This window comes from Neomonachus schauinslandi, chromosome 12 (assembly GCF_002201575.2).
Source record: "Neomonachus schauinslandi chromosome 12, ASM220157v2, whole genome shotgun sequence".
Lineage (NCBI taxonomy): Eukaryota > Metazoa > Chordata > Mammalia > Carnivora > Phocidae > Neomonachus > Neomonachus schauinslandi.
Genome location: NC_058414.1, coordinates 20,499,471 through 20,524,017, shown reverse-complemented (window position 1 = coordinate 20,524,017; position 24,547 = coordinate 20,499,471). Strand labels below are relative to the sequence as shown.

Below are 24,547 nucleotides of genomic sequence, written 5' to 3'. Positions count from 1 at the left end.
CCGCTTCCCTCTCCCTCCCTGCCTCCCCGGGCTCCGGCAGCAGCTGGAAGGAAGGGCACCGAATTCGGCCCACGTACGGGCCATGCCTTCTGCGTGACAGGCGCTGTGCTAGAACTGGGGGTGCGGTGCCGAACCAAAGTGACACCGTTGCCTAGCCGCAGAAAACTTTCAAAGGAGTGCACCCCGAAAATGAAAAAACGTTCTTCTCTAAAGGACTAGAAATACCCGCTAGAGAAAGGCAAACAGGCACAAGGCGCCCCTGCGTTCAGCGACACGCTCTCTTCCCTGGTGCGCCTCCTCCCGGCCTCACGGGAAACAGCAACCCAGCTCTGGAGCTCGGGCTGCGGCTCGGTTCCGCCACCACCCACTGGGCGGTGTGGGCGCAGGAGCTCAATCTCGGCGATCCCCAGGGATCGGGCCACTTACAGGGGGACGTTGTAGGACACCCTCTGGGCCTGCGTGAAGTCCTTGGGCTGGTGCTGCGCGATCACGTGCCAGCTGATGCCGCCGTTGACGCTGTACTGGAGCAGCACGGCTTTGTCGGCGGCGCGCGGGCCGCTCACGTCACTGTTGCAGCTGTCCGTCTGCGCACTGCTCCCAATTTGCAAAACAAACATGATTTTGCTGAAAACACAGGGAGACGCGCGTCAGGGAGCAGTAGAAGAGTTATGCTTTCTACTTTTTTCTTTTTAACCTTTGCTAATTTCTGAGGTCAGAGAGTAGAAATGGAAGCATCCAGTCTTAGGACTAAGGCGTGTTAATAAAAAAATGTATTTATATTAACCTTTACCTCCTACCGATGAGAAGTCATCTCAGAAGGTGGGTTTTCTACACCAAGAAAACAATTTTGACTTTCAAAAGGCCTGTGCTCTTCTTGTCTTAGAGTATTTTGCCCCAAATACCTTCTATTCTCTGGAAGGTAATGTGGGCCAAATAAGCATGAGGACATAGAGAGGACCAGGAATAAAACCAGGATATTTCTACTACATCCTTCCCCCCGCCCCCCAAATAGCTCCAAGCTGAACAGCATCTACACAAGGATAGATCATCATGTCTATTTTAGGAGAGGATGTTTGGAGATCATAGCGGAGGGAAAACTGAGTTGGACATGCAGGCTCTGGACCGTGTCTGTTACTCTGTTTGAAGTGTCATTTTGCTCCTCATGGTCATCCTTGCCCTTAGAAGATACAGTTGTTTTTTTTTTAAGATTTTATTTATTTATTTGACAGAGAGACAGCTAGAGCAGGAGCACAAGCAGGGGGAATGAGAGAGGGAGAAGCAGGCTTCCCGCTGAGCAGGAAGCCCGATGAGGGGCTCGATCCCAGGACCCTGGGATCATGACCTGAGCCGAAGGCAGACACCCAACGACTGAGACACCCAGGCGCCCCAGAAGATACAGTTTTTAAACATAGGAAATCTACCCTAATAAGAGTCCTAGTGATTAGCAGAGTAGTGCCATTTACGGGACCTGGTGACATAAGGCAGTAGACTTAACACTTGTGAATGCATAAATTAAAACAAACTTGCTCGCACAACATGGCGTGCAATTGTTCATTAAGCAGCTACCTGCAGCTGTATATGGGGTCCAGGGAAACATCAGGCTGTCCCAGATTAAGTCCATCTTTCTGGCAGGAAAACACGGGATGGGTGAACATAACTTTTGGTACCTCCACAGTTATCACACAGGACTTCATTGTATTTTCATTGTTTATCATACCAAAAGACCCTAAACTTGCCTTTCTGCCTCTGAAAATACATTACTAATATTTTCTAATGTCAAAAGCCTTAAGTAAATGTCTACATTTTTATTTAACCAAGCATCTAATTCTCAAAATCCTTGTAGCTCCTGAACACTCTGCAGCAGTCAGTGAATACAAGTATTTTGCAATCCAGTATTCTGCAATCTTCATAAAGTCTTGGAATCTTTTTTTGAATTACACAGACAAAAGGAGGTGGCAGAGCTGGGAATGAGCAGGTGGGGAAGGAAAGCCAACCTTCCTGGGGTCTCTTTTTCTTCCCTCGTCGATTTGCAGTCTCTGTCCACTCTACTCGGCATTAATAACCAGCTCCAAGAACATGTGATTTTTAAAGTTCCCGTCCATTCACTGATCCTCCATTTCCATTTATTGTAACTGCATATGCTAAATATAGGTATACAGGTCTGCCTGACTACAAATTTACTTCACATATACATTTATATTTACATACTTGCAAATAGTCAACATGAAATTCTCTATATAGGTTATTTACAGCCAACTTAAAATTTTTTCATTACTTTTTTTAAACTTCATTGAGACATAATGGACATAAAACACTGTGTAGGTTTAAGGTATACAACATGTTGATTTGACTGACTTATCAGTTCTTTATATTTGGCCATTTCTCCTGGCTTATGACTATGTCACCACCACTCAGCCAGTGTACGTAAAGAAAAACAAGGTAATTCTACAGTAAATTGAAGGAAAGCAGAATTCTGAGTTGTGAAAACATACACTGCTTCCTCCTACCAAATTCAAGTGACATTCAGGTCTCCACGGCTTCGCGACACCCATGCCGTGACGTTCACCCTTGTATTTAACAGACAGCGGGAAGTGACCAGTCTTGTGGCCAGTTCTGTGTCTGAACCACAACACGGAAGTTTGGTTACCTTGCTCGAGTGAGATCCAGAGGCTTGGTGGCCGCCTGCCTTATCTGACAGCCGTTAAAATAGAGTGAGTCTCCATGGGCGTAGGGCGTCAGCTGCCCGCAGCCACTTCCTATCACCCCACCTTGAATGGTCTCCCAGTTTGCTTCAGTGACTCTTGCTGACTCGAAATTATCTTTGATATAACTGGGAAGATCATGACTGAAAACAGAGCAATCGTCACCTAGAGGGAAGGGAATAATTGCAAAAGTTAGCGAGAAGCAGCAGAAACATTAAAAGATGAAGGATTCGATCTTAGGCTTAGTCCGTTCTTGTTACTGTAAGAATGACAACATACCAAGCAGATACAGACTCCCAGAAATAAATGTTTCTTTTGTACTGGAGCAATTATTGGCTTGTGTTCTTGAAAAAAATCCCACTGTGGGTGCTACATCATGTAGGTGCTAATGTACCTAGTGCTCACGTGAATCGATTGTGTAAATACCCAGCATCTGGCTGGGCCTACATGTTCATCAGTGATGGGTCGTGGTGGAGAGCTCTCATGCTGGCATTAGAAACCAACCTAATTTCTTTCTCCCCAGTATGCTTTTGTAGCAGAAAATAGGATAAAGGGCGCCTGGGTGGCTCAGTTGGTTAAGTGACTGCCTTTGGCTCAGGTCATGTGGGTCCTGGGATCGAGCCCTGCATCAGGCTCCCCACTCCTCGGGGAGCCTGCTTCTCCCTCTGCGCCTCCCCCTGCTCGTGATCTCTCTCCCGCTGTGTCTCTGTCAAATAAATAAATAAAATCTTAAAAAAAAAAAAAAAGGATAAGTCATGTTCTGGTTCTTCCAGCTCTATACTTGAGTTTGGGGGCAGAGTCTGCCTTTTATTCATTGTTGGATTCTAGTACCTAACACAATACTTAGCACCTATAAGATATGCAATAACAAGGTCATATAAATAAATGAATAGTGAATAGGCTGGAAGAATGAGACCACTGAGCTGAAATATGGGCATTTAAGACATAAAATTAACAAATGTGTATATGTTTGCATTTGCCCTTGATTTGAACAGCACAGTTTCCCTAAACATCTACAATAGTTCCAAATCAAAAGGTCATAGATCTGTTGGAGCAGGAGAGAGGGCAAATTCCAGACATCTGGGACTCCTTGTGAGACATCTGATTTGTTCATTTGCCTCAAGTTCAAGTTCTCCAGCTAACACATGGACAGAACCAGCTGGTCGCAGGGGTAATGAGACCAGAAGAAAGAGATCATGGCTAAGTAATTTCTGACATGAGAGATGTGTAGCCGTCTACATTAATCATACTCATTTCATTTGGAGGCCAGGAAATAGCATCAACCAAGAAATCTAAATATATTCTACTCCCAAAGTCAAATCTATGGATTTTTACACTGTAAAAACTTCCCTTAGGGAAGTTGTATAATTCTGCTCCTCTTTGGATAAATCCTCAGTTATGAGACACAGCAAGGTGGACTGGAAAGAACAACTGGGTAATGGTCTTCTTTCTGATACTGACTGGCTGTGTCATCTTAGGCAAGTCACATAAGTTCCCGGAGTCTCAGTTTCTCTACCTGTAAAGTGGGAATAATTATATTAACCACAGCTAACTTACGGGGATATCGTTAAGTTCTTAATGACTCTGCTGAATAAATTGGCGGACACTGTGTAAATAGTAAAGTACAAGGCAGTGTAAGAATTCATTCAAAAAGGATTCATTGGGCATTGCTATATGCCAAGTATTGGGCTCTGAGGATATGATGGTGATTATGCAGACTTTGTAACAATAGAAACCTGACTGAAACCTTGCATCAAAGAAAAGCAGGCTGCAGGCCTTCTCTCAGGCCAAGGGAGCAATTTCCTATGATGTCAGGAGTTGAGTAGATACTCGGTCCCAAATCAAGTATTCAGCTTCTAGAAGCCCAAGCAGTAAAAATGTATTTTTTTTTTTTTTGAGTCGTGGGTTTGTGTGTGTGTGTGTGTGTGTGTGTGTGTGTGAGACACAGAGTGACCTGGAAAACAGAATATCTTGAATTGTCAACTACATCTTGGGAGGACAGGGGCAGCTGCTGTTGGAGAGACTGAGAAAAAGGAATGTTGGCAAAGTATCCAGGGATGGGCAGCGAGGCCCAGAAGGAGAGAGGCCCAGAAGCAAAAATAAAGTGTTGGGGGTAGTGGTTGGGGCAGGGAATTATATGGAGGATGGGGAATGTGAAGTACTATGGAATTCTGTATTTTATTTAATTTTTTAAAAGATTTTATTTATTTATATTTTTATTTAGTGCATGAGCAGGGGGAGGGGCAGAGAGAGAGAATCTTAAGCAGGCTCCACGTGCAGCATGGAGCCTGATGTGGGGCTTGTTCTCAGGACCCTGAGATCATGACCTGAGCCAAAATTAAGAGTCGGCCGCCTCACCGACTGAGCCACCCAGGCAGGCACCCCAGAATTCTGCATTTAAAAAAATACTTCAAGGAACATGGCAGAAAATTATCCTTGATATTTCATTCCAAAGATAAATAACTCTGTACAAAGAGTGTGTCATCTATGCCAAATCCCTCAGGGATGGAGTTTGTCTTTCCTTCCTAGTGGCCTTTTAAAAATTTTTTTTTAAAGATTTTATTTATTTATTTGACAGACAGAGCACAAGCAGGGGGAGTGGGAGAGGGAGAAGCAAGCTCTCTGCTGAGCAGGGAGCCCGATGTGGGGCTCGATCCCAGGACCCTGGGATCATGACCTGAGCCGAAGGCAGACGCTTAAGGACTGAGCCACCCAGGTGCCCCTCCCAGTGGCCTTTGTATACGTGTTGAAGTGAAGAGAACCTCATGGTCTTCCGTATTAAAAGTGACAGTCTGGGATTCAGACCTTGGAAACTTTCATCACAGATGCAGACGGCGCCACTGGTGCAGTATCCGTGCCCACTGCAGAGCTTGGGGCAAGCCTCTCCGATGTACACATGGTCAATTGCCCAGCTTTGCTTCTCTGTTTCTTCCCCCTTCTGGATCCAGCGGAACTGTGTCGCACTGAAAGTCCAGAGAGAGCAGAAGGGATTCAGTAGGCTGTTACTTCCCGTGGCTGTGTCCTGCCTCCAGCCCTGGGAATGGGAACTATTTCTGAGAAAAGGACTTCCCCAGGCTTCTCCTTGAAGCACCCAAGTCAAGGTGAATGAACTCGTACCCCTCAGACTCTGGGGATATCTCCCAAAGTGCCAATCTGGAAGCTTGTACCTTCCCTGAGAGTTTGATGTGAATTTCCTATTCTATTCCATAATAAATGTGTGTCCACTTTTCTTATCAAGGTATATCATCTTCCAAATCTTTGAGTAAAGTGAATGTTGCTCTAGGAAGATTGCACTCTATTATGTTTATCCTGTGGCTTCGTGTAACCCGACCAGCCCTGCACACCCCAGAGGGTATCTGTATATGGGATGAGCAGTGCAGCCTTTGGGAATCACAGAACACTGGGGCAGATATGGTGCCAGGTCTTTGAGCGTCTGTGATTTGGGGCCTGTGATTGAGCTTGGCATGTGCTGTGGTATTTCATCCAAAGCAGGTTTGAGCTCTGTAGCATTTACAGAAAAGATCCTATGTCTTCCTATTTCTTCTTGGGACATGCCATTGCCATTTGGGGACATGGATGGAGAGGGTACTACAGCTGTAATGGAATCTCACTGCATGAGCTCTGTAGAGATTGACAGATAATCCGACCAAGTTTACCTTAGTATGCAATTTACCTGGAGGAGACATGGTCAGGCAGCTGAATGGTGATCCTCTTCCAGCTCGAGCTGTTGACAGCATTGTAGATGGTGGCTTCATGGAACTGGAAGGGAGAGCAGCCGATGCTGTTTGAAGAGGAAGGAAGGCACTGGGTCTGAACGAGCTGCCAGGAATCAGACCTGCAGAAATCACAGAGGTTATGGTAGACAACTCTTAAGAGAAATAGATGACCTGACTAATGACAATGTACCACTGTGGGGTTGGGTTACACTGAGGTATTTTTACGTGAGTTTTCCATTTCCTGTATATATTTATATAGACAATTAAAATAAAAATTTAAAATAATTTCACACAAGATATATCTAATTCTTTATAAGCACAAGAATATATTCACAGATAATAGAATAAAATAATAGCATGCATGCTGCTGCATTCTAGTGGTTTCCTCCCACTGAAATTATTACCAGAAATACACCTGGAGTTGATTGACAAAATTCTCTGTTTACCCAACTTAACTCCCCATAATTCATTTTCAAAAGTGGTGGTGGGAGACAGGGCTCCGAAGAAAGTAGGGACATGTGACTCTGGCTGAAGCATATTTAGATCTTTTATTGATTTAAATTCTCATTAAGGCTGGTTGAAAATGAGCAACATGAATAAAAGAGAATTCTACTTTGAGCACAAACGTAGTATCTTACTTATTTTAGAAGAAAAAAAGTTTGTTGGCTTGCAGCCAGCCTCGTATGAAAAATGATTTTTCTTGGTTTGAGGGAAAAATCTGAAAATAAGACATATGTGTAAATTTTATATAAATGAAATCAATACAATTTGTGAAATAAGCATAAACTGTACTTTTAGTATAAAAGGTTGCTCTTCTGTAGTTGCTTTAAAAACAGACAACCATTTGAAGTTGTATTCAAGTTTGGAGGAACGTAAATTATTTCACAAACCTTGCATCCTTAGTGTACTCCAACATTACGGAATGAAGGTCACCACAAGAAGTGGCTTCACAACCCACCACAATCTAAAACAAACATAAAAAACAAATATGTATAGGGAAGATTAAATACCTATCATTAATTAGAAATCCCCTCTCTAAATTATGACTCTAATAAGTAATCAACAAATGTTCAGAGAAGTTTTTACAGAGCAGCCTGCCAGAACACCAATGCTACATTTTTTTTTGAATTCTGATACTATATGCTGGCTAACTGAACATAATAAAAGAAAAATCAGGAAGGGAATAAAAAAATATGCAACTTTGTATGAAGATGAGAATTAAGGTTTAAAAAAGTACTATTTCTAATCAAGAGCTGGTTGTTTGAAAAGATAAACAAAATTGATAAACCTTTAGTTAGACTTATCAAGAAAAAGAGAGAGGACTACAATAAATAAAATCAGAAATAAAAAAGGAGAAATAACAACTGACATCACAGAAATACAAGGACTGTAAGAGAATACTATGAAAAATTATATGCTGACAAATTGGACAACCTGGAAGAAATGGATAAATTCCTAGGAACATACAATCTTCCAAAAATGAATCAGGAAGAAAGAGAAAACTTGCACAGATTAATTATGAGTAACAAAACTGAATCAGTAATCAAAAAACTCCCAACAAACAAAAGTCCCCTAAGATGGCTTCACAGATGAATTCTACTAAACACTTAAAGAAGAGTTAACACCTATTCTTCTCAAACTATTCTAAAAAATAAAAGAGGAAGGAAAATTTCCAAATTTATTCTACAAGGCCAGCATTAACTTGGTACCCACTACACTACAGAAAAAGAAAACTACAAGCCAATATTCTTTTTTTTTAAAAAGATTTATTTATTTATTTGAGAGAGAGAGAGAAAGAGCATGAGCATGCACATGAGTCGGGGGAGGGACAGAGGGAAAAAATCCTCAAGCCAACTTCCCGCTAAGTGCAGAGACCGATGTGGGGCTCAATCCTACAACCCTTGAGATCATGACGTGAGCCGAAACCAAGAATCAGAAACTTAACCAACTGAGCCACCCAGCACCCCAACCAATATTCTTTTCTTTAAAAGGTTTTATTTTTAAGTAATCTCTATAGCCAATACTCACAACCCTGAGATCGAAAGTTGCATGTTCCACCGACTGAGCCAGCAAGGATGAACAGAGATGCAGAAATCCTCAACCAAATATTAACAAACTGAATTCCACAATACACTAAAAGAATCATTCATCATAATCAAGTGGGATTTATTCCAGAAATACAAGGATGGTTCAATATTTGCAAATCAAGGTGATACATAATGTTAACAAGAGAAAGGATAAAAACTATATGATCATCTCAATAGATGCAGAAAAAGCATTGGACACAATTCAACATCCATTCATGATTAAAAACTCTCAACAAAGTGGGTTTAGAGGGAACATACTTCAACATAACAAGGGCCATATATGAAAAACCCACAGCTAACATCATACTCAGTGGTGGAAAACCCAAGAGCTTTTTGTCTAAGACCAGGAAGAAGACAAGCATTTCCTTTCTCGCCACTTTTATTCATCATAGTATTGGAAGTTCTAGCTGCAGCAATCAGACAAGAAAAAGAAATAAAAGGCATCCAAATTGGAAAGGAAAAGTAAAACTGTCACCATTTGTAGCTGACATGATACTATATATAGAAAACCCTAAAGACTCCACCGAAAAACGTTAGAACTGATAAATGAATTCAATAGAGTTGAAGAATACAATATTAATATAAAGAAATATGTTGTATTTATATATGCTAATAACAAAGTAGCATAAAGAGAAATGAAGAAAACAATCTCATTTACAATTACACCAAAAACCCCCCCCTAGGAATAAATTTAATCAAGGAGGTGAAAAACCTACACTCTGAAAACTATTAAGACATTGATGAAAGAAATTGAAGACAATGTAAATGAAAAAATATACCATGCTCATGGATTAGAAGAATTAATATTGTTAAAATGTCCATATTACCCAAATCAATCTACAGATTCAATGCAATCCCTATCAAAATACTAATAGCATTTGTCACAGAACTAGAACAAATAATCCTAAAATTCGTATGGAACTACAAGACACCCCAAATAGCAAAAGCACTCTTGAGAAAAAAGCATAAAGCTGGAAGTATCACAATTCTAGATTTCAAGATACACTATCAAAACAGTATGATACTGGCACAAAAATAGACACACAGATCAATGGAACAGGAGAGAGAGCCCAGAAATAAACCTCCACTTATATGGGTCAATTAATCTATGACAAAGGAGGCAAGAACACACATTAGGAAAATCACATTCTCTTAAACAAATGGTGTTGTGAAAAGCGGAGAGCAACATCGAAAGAATGAAACTGGACCACTTTCTTAACTGTATACAAAAATTCATTCAAAATGGATTTAAGACCTAAATGTGAGACCAAACTCCTAAAAGAAAACATAGGTAGTAATCTCTTGGACATCAGCCTTAACAACATATTTATGGATATGTTTCCTCAGGTGAGGGAAAAAGCAAAAATAAATTATTCAGACTACACCAAAATAAAAAGGTTTTACACAATGAAGGAAACCATCAACAAAACAAAAAGGCAGCCTACTGAATGGAAGAAGATATTTGCAAATGATATATCTGATAAGGGGTTAATACCCAAGATGTATAAAGAACTTACGCAACTCAAAACAAACAAAAATCTGATTAAAAAATGGGCAGAGGACCCGAATATGTTTCCAAAGAGGACATACAGATGGCCAAGAGACACAAGAAAAGATGCTCAACCTCACTAATCATCAGGGAAATGCAGATCAAACCACAGTGAGATATCAAGATATCACCTCACACAAATCAGAATGGCTAGTATCAAAAAGATAAGAAATAATAAGTGTTGGTGAGGATGTGGATGAAAGGGAACCTTTGGGCACAGCTGGTGGGAATCTATATTGGGTACAGCCACTATGGCAAACAGTATGGAGGTTCCTCAACAAATTAAGGATAGAAATACCAAATGATCCAGTAATTCCACTGCTAAGTATGTACCAAAGAAAGTGAACACACTAATTCAAAAAGATATATGCACCCCTATGTTCACTGAAGCATTATTTACAATAGCCTAGATATGGAAGCTATCCAAGTGTCCATGAATAGATGAATGGACAAAGATATGGGGTACATATATACAAATGGAATATTACTCAGCCATAAAAAAGAATAAGATCTTGCCATTTCTGACAACATGGATGGATCTAGAGGGTATTATGCTAAGTGAAATAATTAGAGAGAGACAAATACCATATGATTTCACTAATTTGTGTAATCTAAAAAACAAAACAAATAGAAATAGACTTATAAATACAGAGAACAAACTGGTGATTGCTAGAGGGGAGGTGGGTAGGAGGAATGGATCAAATAGATGAAAATATTGTAATAACATTGTAAAGTGACAGGTAGTGACTACTCTTATCGTCGTGGTGAGTACTGAGTAATGTACAGACTGTCGAATCTCTATACTGTACACCTAAAACTAATATAACATTTTATGTCAATTATACTTCAATAATAAAAACAAAAAAAGCTAAAAGAGCAAGCTCTTAACCTTTGAGAAAAGTTTTTTCTCAAAGACATAAAAGTTTTTGTACAGAAATAACCAGGCCCAATTTTTTTTCCAGGGACACTGGACATTAGACTCAAAAGGCAACAGTAGCTGATTAGATGTGAAAAGTGAAGAATGAAAAATCAAAGACTACTTCAACTTTTAAAGCTGATGAGTAAGTCACAGGGAGTGTCACCAATAGAAACAGGAGAATTAGAAAGAGGAGCTGGTAGGGAAAGGGAAGAGATGAAGTTCACTGTTTGCCACTGCGAGTTGAGATGCCAGGATGATGAAGGTGTAGAAATGTACACAGAATGTAAAAGTACTGAATTAATTGTTGGTGAACCAGTCAAGGCTGGAAAGGCAGATCTGGGAGCTGGTCTTAAAGAAGCCAAAGGATGAATGGAATTCTCAATGGGGAGAATATCTAAGAGAGAAGAGAATGGAGAAGTACTACAAAATGCTGGCATCTAGAGGGTTGGAGGAAGAAGAAGAGCCAAAAAGGAGGCAAAAGTAGATTCCAAGGAGGTAAGAGGAAAACTGGCAGAGAACCCAGAGCCAAGGGACAAGAACATGATGGCACCAGCCGGGGAGGGCAAAGACAACAGTGCCCAGGGGTACAGATTGGAAAGGAAAGGTAAGAAACGGGTGAAGTTTAGGAAGTCTATGGTGACTTAGAAAAATGCAGTGTTGGTGATACTTTAAGTACTACATTTTTGGGGATGAACTTTTTTCTTTTTTTAAACAAATGGATTCGGTTAGAGAAGAAGATGTCCATCTCTTCAGTTCTGGGTTAACAGAGGCAGCAAGACAGGAGGCTCCTATCAACTTAATCAAATATGATGGCTTTGATAGGGGCCCAGTGTGGGCCTGGGAGAGGAAAAATCTTCACTCTTACAGGAGGTGGCTTGGAATTAGGGGTGGTGTAACACTGAACATGACCTTGAGCATCCTTCATGCCACTAAGTTAAGGATAGTCCTAGGGAGTGGTAACATTTGGGGAGATTTCCTCACCCTTTAGTCTCTGAAGGAAAGTTTAACATAAAGCTGAGAAAAACAGTGAATACCCGTACCCCCATCTTTTTTGCAAAAGATCTGAACTTTTAAATCTTGCAAAAATGAAGCTCTATACCCATTAAATAACAGCTCCCCATTTCTCTCTCCTACCAGCTGTGAATACATTTTTATTCCTGCTAGAAAGGATTCTTACTATTAACCATCATTGTAGGACATCTTTTTAAAACATTTAACAAATGTTTTAAGTAAACAACCAATGTTTGTCTTTAAAGTAATCTAGTAACAAAGTGTATTTCTGTAATACCCCTTTTAAAAAAATATGTTTTATAATGAAAAAAACATCAATTGATATTGCTTTATCTTTCTCTCGGATAATCTGACTATTAATGATCTCTCTGACTTCCCTTTTACCCTCCTCTATGAATAAAATATGCATGTAAAAAATTTGAGAGTCCTTTTTAAATCTGAGGATTTGGAGGAGTTCCAACCAGGCTACTGTACACGTTTGTGTTTAGAAGTCAGAGACCAAAAAAAAAAAAAAGAAAGACATGATAGAAAAGGATAGAAAGTGGCTTAATATATGAAATCAGTGTAGAGTAAGAGGTACAGAAACTGTGTGTGTGTGCGTGTGAGAGAGAGAGAGAGAGAGAAAGAAAAATAGGCAGAGTAGGCAGAGGTACCCATGTGAGCTTTTCATTTCCAGGGTTTGGGAAACTGAACTCAAGATTACATTTATGAAATACAATATAGTTACATTTCTTGCTATGTCCCAACATACTAATTGATTTTATCTGTGCTCAAATAATCCTATCTGATAAAGGGCTTTGCTAAAGATTACTTCTTTTCTTCATAAGATAAAGTCTCTTTTAATGAATGAAATCAATCATTTCCTTAGAGTTGTTCAAATAAGCATTCTCCCCATCCTCCATCCCCAATGTAATGTAATGCCATATTCTGTTTGGAGCCACTTCCCCTTACTTTAAACTGCATCATATATCCTGGCTGTATAATGAGTTCTCTGGAGGAGAGAGCATTGTGAGTCTTGTCCTTCTTTTTATTCGGCCAGTAGAGGTGGAAGGATGGATTGCCACAGAATCCTGCTGTCCTTACTGCATTAGGGTAAAAACTCCAGTTTTCTTCATGGGAAGTACCTTCTGTTAAGGTAAATTGGAAGCAATATGGCATGTTACTCTCTTGTTGGTTTATTGTTTAATTACTTAAATGTCTATGCTCTGCCTTTTTGCTCAGCCTTATTTAAGAATGATTTTTATATAATTGGTATAATATATAAATCCAAGGTGATTAATCAAATTTAGAAAATATTATTAAATGTTCACATAATGATTACCTAAGTTAAAAACTGTCACTGCTCGTCTGGTTGACTTGCACTATTACAAAGTTTTTGACACACTTTTAAAACAACGCAATGTGCATCTCTGTGGTGCAGAAATTCCTAAAGAAACTAAAATTATTTTGGATATTGAAATTTCAAATTATATTTAGAGCTAGACATTTTGTCTTTAACAGAATTTATTAAATTCTCAGTTGACATTTCAACAAACAGTTAATATTGAAGATTTACAGACCACTGGGTGAAAGAATAGCTAATATTTGTTGAGCAGTGAATATGTGCTAGGTACTCTTCTGAATGCTTTTCATGTGGTAACTCATCTAAAGAATAAGCAGACAAAAGGCTCACAAAATTCTTACCATCATCAAAAGTGTCGACAAGTTGACTAGGATTGATTTCTGCTCCTCCAATCAGTATGTTGTCTAGTGCCCACTGTGCACGCTCCACTCCAGAGACCACGAGTCCATTGCTGATCACAAAAGGCTGCCACCAGCGAAGTCGAGTTGTGTTGGTGAGGGCGTCTTCGGGGAGGAGGATGTAGTCATGTCGAACAGAGATGTATTTCTGGTAATCCATCTCATGGAGCAAAGTCCAAGTAATTCCTATCGTAACAAATACACCAACATAGTAACATATCTGGAAAAAACTCCACAAACCAACAGTAGACTGCAGCTACCATAAGCTTCCCAAAAAAAGCATCAACGAGGAAATGAGAGTTGGTTTCATTGACTTTACTATAAGTGTTCACCACTGTTTCATAAACCAGGCTGATGGTATGAGGGGAAGGGTAGTTAGAAATATTGGGCCAATAAAGAAGATGTGGTATATATACACAATGGAATATTATGCAGCCATCAAAAGGAATGAGATCTTGCCATTTGCAATGACGTGGATGGAACTGGAGGGTGTTATGCTGAGCAAAATAAGTCAATCAGAGAAAGACATGTATCATATGACCTCACTGATATGAGGAATTCTTAATCTCAGGAAACAAAGTGAGGGTTGCTGGAGTGGTGGAGGGTGGGAGGGATGGGGTGGCTGGGTGATAGACACTGGGGAGGGTATGTGCTATGGTGAGCTCTGTGAATTGTGCAAGACTGTTGAATCACAGATCTGTACCTCTGAAACAAATAATACATTATATATTTTAAAAAAAAGATGATAGCAGGAGGGGAAGAATGAAGGGGGCGAATTGGAGGAGGATATGAACCATGAGAGACGATGGACTCTGAGAAACAAACTGAGCATTCTAGAGGGGAGGGGGGTGGGGGGATGGGTTAGCCTGGTGATGGGTATTAAAGAGGGCACGTTCTGCATGGAGCACTGGGCGTTATGCGCAAACAATGAATCATGGAACACTACATCAAAAACTAATGATGTAATGTATGGTGATTAACATAACAATAAAAAATATTTTAAAAAATTAGAAATATTGGGCCAAAAATAAAAACACTGAAGTAAAAATTATATATTTTCTGTTCTTAAAATTTTGTTCTAGATTACTATGTGCATTATTTTTCATAAATAATGAGTTACATCCATGTTTTGCATGTTTCTGGACAGGAGCTCCTAGTAATTTAACATTTTAATGTAGCTATTTTAATTCTAGGCAATTTTTATTTTGTTGGACTGATAAGAAGTTTCCCTCTTATCAGTTGATAAAAGTGTAGGTGGGATGTTTAAATTACTTAAGGAAACACTTTTGAATACCCTAAAATACTTTAAGTTCATCTATTTCTCTGCTAGTTATTCAAATGATACCTATCTGCTAAAACTGATCTTCTAAGGACTTCACGGTATTTTTGGTCTGGTTTCAGCTACTTCAAAATAATACAATCGAATTTTATTAAAATATTTTTTGAAAGACTCATGAATTCAGATTATCTTCTTTCACAATAAAATTTTCTTATAGACTTATTGTTATTTATTGTTCACACAAAAGCTTTTAAAATGTTTTTTAAAATGATCTTAACTTGGAAACCATATAAAATTTATTTCTTAATTATGTCATTGATAATCAAGCTTCAGTTACACAGATTTTTTTCTTTATTCATAAAGCTTGGAGCTTATTTTTTGGTGTGATTTCTCTCTTATCCCCTCGTGGGTAGATTCTGTGGAACACACAGGTCTCATGTATGGAAACGTAACGTGACTAAGATCTGCAGCTTTCTCTTTGTGATTTTCGCTATTCTCACTGCAAAGGCAGCAAAGCTTTGCAGAAATTTTACGGAGGGGCACTGGATGTAAACTGGGAATCTGCTCCAAGGTGTGGCTTTCACCCCTGAAACGTGCCTCCATCGGTAGAGTAGTCCAACAGCACGCCTTCCTTCCGGCAGATGGGCCGATGGCAGGAGGTCATGTTGTTCTCACTACCGATGCGCCCCCAGTATTGCAGGAATCTGAATGCAAACACACATTATTATCCATCAGAATAGTGAATTAGAACAAATAGTCTACTCAAGTCCTGGATAACAACTTCTCCCGTAAATGTGTTCCTTACTTTGGGGCCAACTTGCGATGCTGTGATAAAAATAACCAAAACCGACTTACTTGGCCCCTCTGAGATCCAGATCTTGAGTAATAGCTTGTCTCACAGTGGATCCCCCAAAATAGAGCGCGGTGTCCTCGGCAAGAATCCCACACTCGGTACAGGTACTTCCACCTTCTAAAGACATCCATAAATCAGGCTTGATTTCTTCACTGTCAAAGCGTTCCTTCAGGAAAGTCTGGAAACAAGTAAGTGGGATGTGGTTAAAAGTAACAATTTCAGATAATAACTATGGAATAGTTTAGACAACACAGTTTCATCTTGGACTTGAAAAAATAGGGCTGATTTCAAATGCTTTTCCAAAGATATTAAAAAAAAAAAAGCCAAGATATCTCTACAAACGTTCTTTTTCATCATATATTATGATCATGTAAAGTGATTAAATAATGTTCAGTCATTGGAATTTTAAGTCTAGAAAGAATCATAAAATAAAACAATTGCAAGTTGGCGATAGTAACACTCCTTTTTTTTTTTTTTTTAAGATTTTATTTATTTTTTTGACAGAGAGAGACACAGTCAGAGAGGGAACACAAGCAGGGGGAGTGGGAGAGGGAGAAGCAGGCTTCCCGCGGAGCAAGGAGCCCGATGCGGGACTCGATCCCAGGACCCTGGGATCATGACCTGAGCCAAAGGCAGATGCTTAACCGACTGAGCCACTCAGGCGCCCCTATAGTAACACTCCTATTTGTGAAGTTACTTAAGCATATATTCTCCAAATATTTATATTGTATATAAAAGTACAATTGTAATTTATCATATAATGAAACATGCATAAAAAATGAAAATTTAAAGGCATAAGATAAAATAAAACAGATGTTCTAGCACTTTTTTCCCTAACATTTTTCAATGGGTTGTTTTGTTTTCCCCCAGGAGTGTGTGCCCCCCTACTCTGGCGACCGCTTTAAGCAACCAGGACCCTTTAGCTTCTAGGACAGTGTGAACTTAGAATGTCCATATGGTTAGTCAGGGACATTTGAAACCAAAGCTTTTTGTATGAAGTCAAAAGAAAATCAACCTTGGAAGTCAGGTTTTACATGTTTATCAGGGTCAAGATTCAGGATGATGATGAGAAATACTCAAAATCTAGAATATTTTCCCCAGGTCTCCAGTTTATCCTAAGAATGACCAACAATCAGGAATAGTCTATTTTCCAAAGAGAGTAGATAAATAAAATATTAGGGTCTGTTATGGTTACATTTTATGCAAAATTATTTCATCCCCTCACATCGTTGTAAACATCCTGATTTTTCTATTCATTTTGTCCATGGTACATTCTTTTTGTCCATAGTAGTTTTGCACTGTGTTGAGGCATGATTCTTTTTTTTGTTTCTTAAATGATAGAAATGATGTATCATGAAAACAATTTGTTACAGTTGCAATTGCAGTAACTGTATACAGAAAAACTACTTTTTCATTTCTTTAGATGAGTTGTGTAGTTGGTATCTTACTGTGTAGTTAAAATGATTTAAAAGGACTCTCTTCAAACTCAGAACATAATCATCTTTATAGTTAAGGACATGTAGTCACATGGCAGTCTTTCCTTATCTTACTGATATGAGCAAATAAACATAATTTTTTTTTTTTAAGTAGGCTCCACGCCCAGCATGGAGCTCAATGCAGGGCTTGAACTCACAACCCTGAGATCAAGACCTGAACTGAGATCAAGAGTTGGATGCTTAACTGACTGACACACCTAGGCACCCCAACAAATAAATGCAATTTTAAAAAGGGAGGTTTACACATAAGAACACAAGAGTCAGAAGACATGCACTGTTAACCATGTAAACTCTCATTAGAAAGGTCTGATCGGAGTTCATAATATAGACTTGTATAATTTCTTATCCAACTGAGGAATATTAACAAAATTTGAATGCTCATGAAACTAGATTTTTTTTTTAGTTAATTCATTATCTATGGCTAGGTTTCTCATGTTATAATCTCATTTGATAACAAACAGACAACAGCTTCAGACACAAGTGAGTATTGCTCCAATGTTATTTTTTTAACTTATTAATTCCAAAGCTGTTGGTGTCTTATAGGAAAAAAAATGACAGGACAGGTTTGGTTTACATTGTTTGCCACTTACATATTTGATTTCATCCACTTGTGCTTTTTTGGCTTAGTCGTTTTTCTGCTACTGCAGTGACGAATGCACTGAATTTGTTCGCAGAAACAGAATGCATATATGGCAACTGTGTTGGGCAACTGTATTTACTTTGCACATTAAATAATGATGTAACAGCTAAAGTTTCCAAGAATGACCTCTCTTTTCTTTTTTTTTTTTTTTAAAGATTTTATTTATTTATTTGAGAGAGAGAATGAGACAGAGCATGAGAGAGAGGGGAGGGTCAGAGGGAGAAGCAAACTCCCCGCTGAGTGGGGAGCCCGATGCAGCACTCGATCCCAGGACTCCAGGATCATGACCTGAGCCGAAGGCAGCCGCTTAACCAACTGAGCCACCCAGGCACCCCTGACCTCTCTATTCTTAATACCAGCCACGTTTCAGCACTGCTCATCAGAACACTGAATTTTCTGAACAAAAATTCAGGTCATGATAATATTGTAATAATGTTGGTTGGTGACATAATGGGGACTACACTTATCATGGTGAGCACTGAGTAATGCATGGAATTATCCAATCACTGTGTTGCATACCTGCAGTTAAAATAACATTGTATGTCAATTATAATTCAATTAAAAAAATGCAGGTACTGATTAGTCATTTCTGAAAATTTGTTTCTTTGTGATAATGAATCTAGGTTATTTGCTTCATAACATTAACATCTTCTTTCAAACAGTACATCTACTGAAAACGTGAAGAAGAATTAATATTGATTTCAAATTAAGAGCCTGCTTTAAAAAAAAAAGCAGAGTATTTATGTTCTTTAATTGATACAGTCTGGTTTATTTTATAAACTGATAAATTGTACCAGCCTTGATCCTAATATTTTTGTATCTAAGAAACCTAAGACATATTCTTTAGTTGCCATCCAAAGATTTATTTACTGGGGCCCCCAGAGAATGCTGTTATAAAGTATTAGCCTCACACAATGTTTCTTCAGGCATGACCTGCAGTGTGGATAAATGCTTCTTTTGATGGCTTTAACATTACCTTCAGAGTGTGAGTCAAGTAGCAATTGGGCCCAGAGTATCCTGGATCACAGATGCACTGTTCCTTTAAACAATCTCCATGGCCTCTACAGTTGTCCAAGCATCCAGGGCCCAGGTAGAAATTATCGATTGCCCACTGCGTATCTGAGTACTTCTGATAGAACCTCAATCTTACTGGACTATTGACAACACAAAAGCAAAGGAGTGAGAACCAAAGCTAACTTTATTCAGGTCCATTTTCCTATGTGTACACATTCAGTACTCAAGAGAAAAAAAAAACCATTTAAGACACTCTGGCAGGATGAAATGCATTAATAAAAAATGTTTTCTGACCACCATTATCTATTTCTAGTAATGGTCCTTTAAAGCCAGTTTCATTTAAATTTTATGATCTGTGAGCAAACTTGTAAGACAGAATGAAAATACAGTGGAATCTCTATTTCAAGCAATAGGAACATTTTAAAATACAAATCTGTAACTATCAGAAATGAAGTTATTTATGAGCTGGAGTCCAATGGTTGTGCTGCCATTTAGACCCATTAACTGCCATTTCTGAAATTGTACAGAAGGTGAGCACATCCTCTGACAGAGACTTGCCAGCATGCACACAGCCCTCAGGTGATTGGGAAACAGCAACTTCTGAATCCCCAAAGATGATCAATATTCTCAGAACAACTCTGCTAATTAGAAAACAATTTTGAAAGGGTTTTTTAAAGGGCAATTTCCCTGAGATTTTGATTTCATCATTGCTGTGTCTTCTGGGGGAAAATACAAGCCTCATAATTAACCCTATATCAAAACATGCTGTACAGTTTTGGTGTAAAGAGTTCAAAGTACATGAGGAAACTTTCTGGGGTGATGTAAATGTTCTGTATCTTAGTTTATGGGGTGGTTACATGGTTTGCACGATTAAGATGTGTGCATCTTACTGAACGTAAGTTATACCTCATTATAAAAAAAAGAGAGAGGATGGGGGGGCAAATGAAGCAATGACATCGTGGTGGCTCCCTAGCATCCATTTCACCCCCGGTGAGTCATATGGATAACTCCCCTAGCCACTGACTGGAGTCAGGGATGGGCTTTCTTGAGCTAATTTGTACCAATGGGATGCGAGGAGGTAGTTGTTCTGAAAGAAAAGCAACTCTCTTTCTTTCCCACTGGACATAGGTAAGGATGCATTCTGCTTCAGTTTTCTGCAAGTGTCTATGTTCATGAGGGCTGAGTGTGACACCAATGTGTGGACAGTGTGGCAAGAGGCAGGGTCAAAGAGAAAGAAGTAACAATGTCCTTGAGGACATTTTTGAGCTTGTGAATCAACCCATGCTCGAGTCCACTTGTCTTTGGAGTTTTTCATTATAGCTATAATACATTTCATTTTTAATTGAGTCCATTTGAATTGGGTTTTCTATTATCTGCAGCGGAAAGTATCCTGATCTAATTTCCTAGCACGTTAATTGATAAAGCCCTTTAGATTTGTTCCAGGAAACAGTGAGTGATCATGTAGTAAATGATTTTTATGGCACACTGGAAAAGCCCAGTGCAAGCGCCTTATTTAAAGGCTCTATATGTTCTGGTCATATATCATAATTCTGTTTCATAAGAAGGTTTTGCATTTAGCCAGGCTCTATGATTCATATGGTGGAGGTATGCCTGTCATTTTCTCCAGTGTATCTTTTTTCCTAATTTTACAGTTAAAGGCAAATCTTTTGGAATTGCTTTAAATTAACTCATCCACAGACTTCTCAGGAAACAGTTTAATCATCTTGGCTCACCACTGCTCCCAGCTAATGACTTTTCACTGCAGGTGCAGAACTTAATGCTTTGGTCAGAGAAAAAATGAAATCTACAAAGCACACTTGCACAGACAGCACGAAGAATTAGGATTTGTACAAATAGCATGACTGGTTAGGATTTGTTCCTGGCTCCATCTATGGAGTGATAAGGCAGTAGTAATATGGAAAGCGTGTGATGCATGGTGGACCACAGTCTACCAGATCCATGAGGAAACATACACCTTTTCATGTGGCTCTAAGACTATCACTATTGGTCTGTCCCCATGTTCAGAGATTAAAACCTGGGAAATGGAAGGGCCTACCAAGGCCCAAGTCTGAGGATTAAAACTTGAGGTCTCCTCAAGGTAGCTCATCATGGAGGTCACCAATTAGAGAACCTTTAGAGTTAGGGGTAAGAGAGCATTTTACCCACAATTACACAGAATTTCAGGCTCAACAGGTGTCCCTAAAGAACTTCTGGATGCTTGGAACCCAGGCTTTAATTTTTTACTTACTTCCCCACTAAGCTTTCAGGGAGTGGGTAGGTGATCCTTTTCCACCCTTTGGTTGGAAAGAATACAGATGGCTGAGAAACACTTCCAGAACATTTGGGGTCTGCAGGTAAGCACTGAGGGACCAGATAATTCCAGCTCACACCAAAGTCGGTAGAGTACTGCACATGAATTTGATTCTGGGCAACTTTTTCAGATACTTTACATCCAACAGAGATCTAGTACACAGAAAAGAAAGATTGTTAAAGGATTAAAACCATATTACATGTGTCTGCTCTAAGGACTTGGCAACAGGAAAGTTGCCGATCACTTGATAGACGCTGTACCACATCCATCCTGTATTTTCAGGTTCATTATCTGTTCTGCTGATAGATGAGAGAGTTGATGTGGTTGCCCAAGGTGACAAATTATAGAAAGTGCCAAATATATTGTGCAGGGACTTTGGAGAGAAGCTGAAAGCTGTGCTTCTGCCATGGCTGGCTGACTGCCTTGGAAGGCCTGGGCCCACTCTTACAAATTGTTGTTTGTTGTGCTAATGGTCTGGCACTTTTATTTGGCAGAATGCTCGACCAAGAAGGATTGCTAACAGCTTTTCCAAGTTTACTATTTTGTTGTACAATTTATGACTCTCCATAAATCACTTTCAACTACAAGTAAGATGCAATGAAGTGATAACAGAAGGTACTTTTAATAAGGCACAATACCCTTGTTGATGCAGATAGGCATCCTGCAACATTTGTTGTTAATACACTGGGAGTGAGGTAGACAATAAATTGGTTGACATAAAATAAATTGGTTGACATAAAATCTTGGCCAAAACTGATGCTGGCATTAATGCTAATCATGCCTTTGTTTTCTAGAATTTTCTTTCTCTAGAAACATTAAAATGCTCTTGTAAAAAAAAAACAAAACGTAGTTATAACCATAATAACTTTAAGCTTCTCTTAAAGGAAGAAACTGGCTAAGTCATATAATGATTTAGACTCTGGGAACTGAAATAAGTGTCCTACATTTTTATTGTCACTATTTTGATCTGTCAGTATTTAATCTTGAGTAGAAACACATTTATGAAAGTTTTACCTTGGCATAGTTCAGAAGTAAAATCATCCTAATCACTTTTAATCATTAAGTTATATATAGTTGAGATGAACATTACCGAAACATTACATTTTATTTTTCAAAGTATAGATTAAGTCAATGAAATGTATGATCTTTGTCTCTACAGATTCTTTTTTCATTTTTATATTGCTAGTGGATGGTTACTTGTGTAACCATATTTTTACCTTGAACTGCATGATCCAGCCTTCCGTGGGAGTCAGGTCATGGGTCACTGCGTAGACTTCTCTTCCATCATGGCTGCCGCAAATCATGACGCCATCGGGGGAGTCACAGAATCTTTCTACCATGCAATCATCATGGAATAGCCAATGCTCATTCACTTAAATGAACAAAAATTTTATGACAAATTTATAGCAAAATTACTTGAAGCAACTTTTCACTTTAAGCAAGATCTCATATTATTTTCAGTAGAAATCTCTCTTACATTACACACAATCCACAGGCAAAACACTAACGTAAGCATATCATTTTAGGAACATGGATACTAGGAGGTTGAGATATACCTACTATCCAATATTGGTAACTCTACATTTAGGAAAAAAAAGTGTATTGTGTATGTTAATAAATGAAAAGCAAAGGGACTTGTATATCAATGCTTTTTATTTTAAGTTTATTTTTTTTAGTAATCTCTACACCCAATGTGGGGCTCGAGCTTATGACCCCAAGATCAAGAGTCACATGTTCTTCCAACTGAGCCAGCCAGGTGCCCCTATACCAATTCTTTTCTTTTTTTTTTTAAAAAAAGATTTTATTTATTTATTTGACAGAGAGAGACACAGCGAGAGAGGGAACACAAGCAGGGAGAGTGGGAGAGGCAGAAGCAGGCTTCCCGCTGAGCAGGGAGCCTGACGCGGGGCTCGATCCCAGGACCCCGGGATCATGACCTGAGCCGAAGACAGACGCTTAATGACTGAGCCACCCAGGAGCCCCTATACCAATTCTTTTCTTATAGACATTTAACTTTTTGGGAGGATTTAAAGGACAAAGAGTTTTTAGTAATATGATAGGGAAGTGAGTTAGCTATTTCTACTGAAATTCTGGTAGTGTCATCTGGGTAATTAAACAAATTACAATAGTCAAACTCGTAGATCCAGAGAGTAGAATAGCAGTTACCTGGGGCTGGGGAGAGGGAGAAATGTCAGTCAAAGGGTATGTGTGAAGTTTCAGGAATACAGGGCAGTAAGTTCCGGAAATCTACTGTACGACAGAGGGCCTATAGTTACCAATACTGTATTGTATACTTAAAAATTTGCTAAGAAGCTTAAAAAAATGTTGGGGGGGGCCTGTGTGAGGAAACCTTAGGAGGTGATTAATCAATTTATGACCTTGATTGTGGTGATGGTTTCATGGGTGTACACTTATCTCCAAACTCATCAAGTTGTATACATTAAAATCTACAGCTTTTTGTATGTCAGTTATAACTCAATTAAGTGACTAAAAACAGGCTTGTAAGAGTTGAAGGAAAACACGGGCAGCAAGACTATGACCTGATTAGCACAGAGTACATCCTATCGTCTCTCCTCCTGTTTCTCAATCACACACATGTGCATCTACACACACACACACGTCGCCCACAATGTCCTTTCTTTTCTGAAACAGGTATTTTTAACATTATGATTTTATTCCAGAAAGTTTAGGAATGGAACATATCCGTAAGTTGCATCAAATTCACAATATACTCTGGTTTTATAGGTCTCTGTCTCTGAAAGTTTCCTGGTTAGCTCTAGCATTTACGACGGCGACGAACGGGTATGATGGGAGGCTTGGGGCCACTGTGCGAGTCACAGAGCTGTATGGTGTCAGAGGGGTCAGAGGAGAGACCAAACAATGTAATTGGAACTCAGCCTTCACCTGTGTTGTGTCCTTCGGAGTTCGTCTGAGCATTAACCTACGTCACAGAACAAGCAGTTTATGTCTGGGTTCAAATGGCTAACACAATCCCATTGCCGTTACCTGTTAATTCTCATTCCAAATCCCATCCCGATTCATGGGATTGGGAGCTACATTTAATCCTGCATCTAGTACTCAAAAGTCAAAGTGCATAGAAACTTGAATTCCATTAAGAATATCCCACACCAGTTTATTCTGGGGCACATATTTTATTTTATGCTAGAACTCTGAATCCTGAAGAAAGCACGTTTACATTAATCAACTACCTCATCAATCTCTTCTGAAAT

At 39.1% G+C, this 24,547-nt stretch overlaps 1 protein-coding gene across 2 annotated transcripts in view; it reads right to left on the bottom strand.

Annotated features, from left to right (window-relative positions):
• RELN (reelin) overlaps positions 1–24,547 on the bottom strand; it is a 516,612-nt gene that overhangs the window by 10,925 nt on the left and 481,140 nt on the right. For both annotated transcript variants that reach the window (XM_021682887.1, XM_021682888.1), the window contains exons 51-62: positions 22,535–22,689; positions 21,255–21,469; positions 18,969–19,146; positions 15,859–16,034; positions 15,601–15,707; positions 13,668–13,910; positions 12,936–13,111; positions 7,309–7,382; positions 6,376–6,537; positions 5,508–5,665; positions 2,648–2,867; positions 427–624 (exon numbers count right to left, since the gene is read on the bottom strand). In XM_021682887.1, coding sequence (XP_021538562.1) covers positions 427–624; positions 2,648–2,867; positions 5,508–5,665; positions 6,376–6,537; positions 7,309–7,382; positions 12,936–13,111; positions 13,668–13,910; positions 15,601–15,707; positions 15,859–16,034; positions 18,969–19,146; positions 21,255–21,469; positions 22,535–22,689 — 2,062 coding nt within the window. The remainder of the gene's footprint in view (positions 1–426; positions 625–2,647; positions 2,868–5,507; positions 5,666–6,375; positions 6,538–7,308; positions 7,383–12,935; positions 13,112–13,667; positions 13,911–15,600; positions 15,708–15,858; positions 16,035–18,968; positions 19,147–21,254; positions 21,470–22,534; positions 22,690–24,547) is intronic.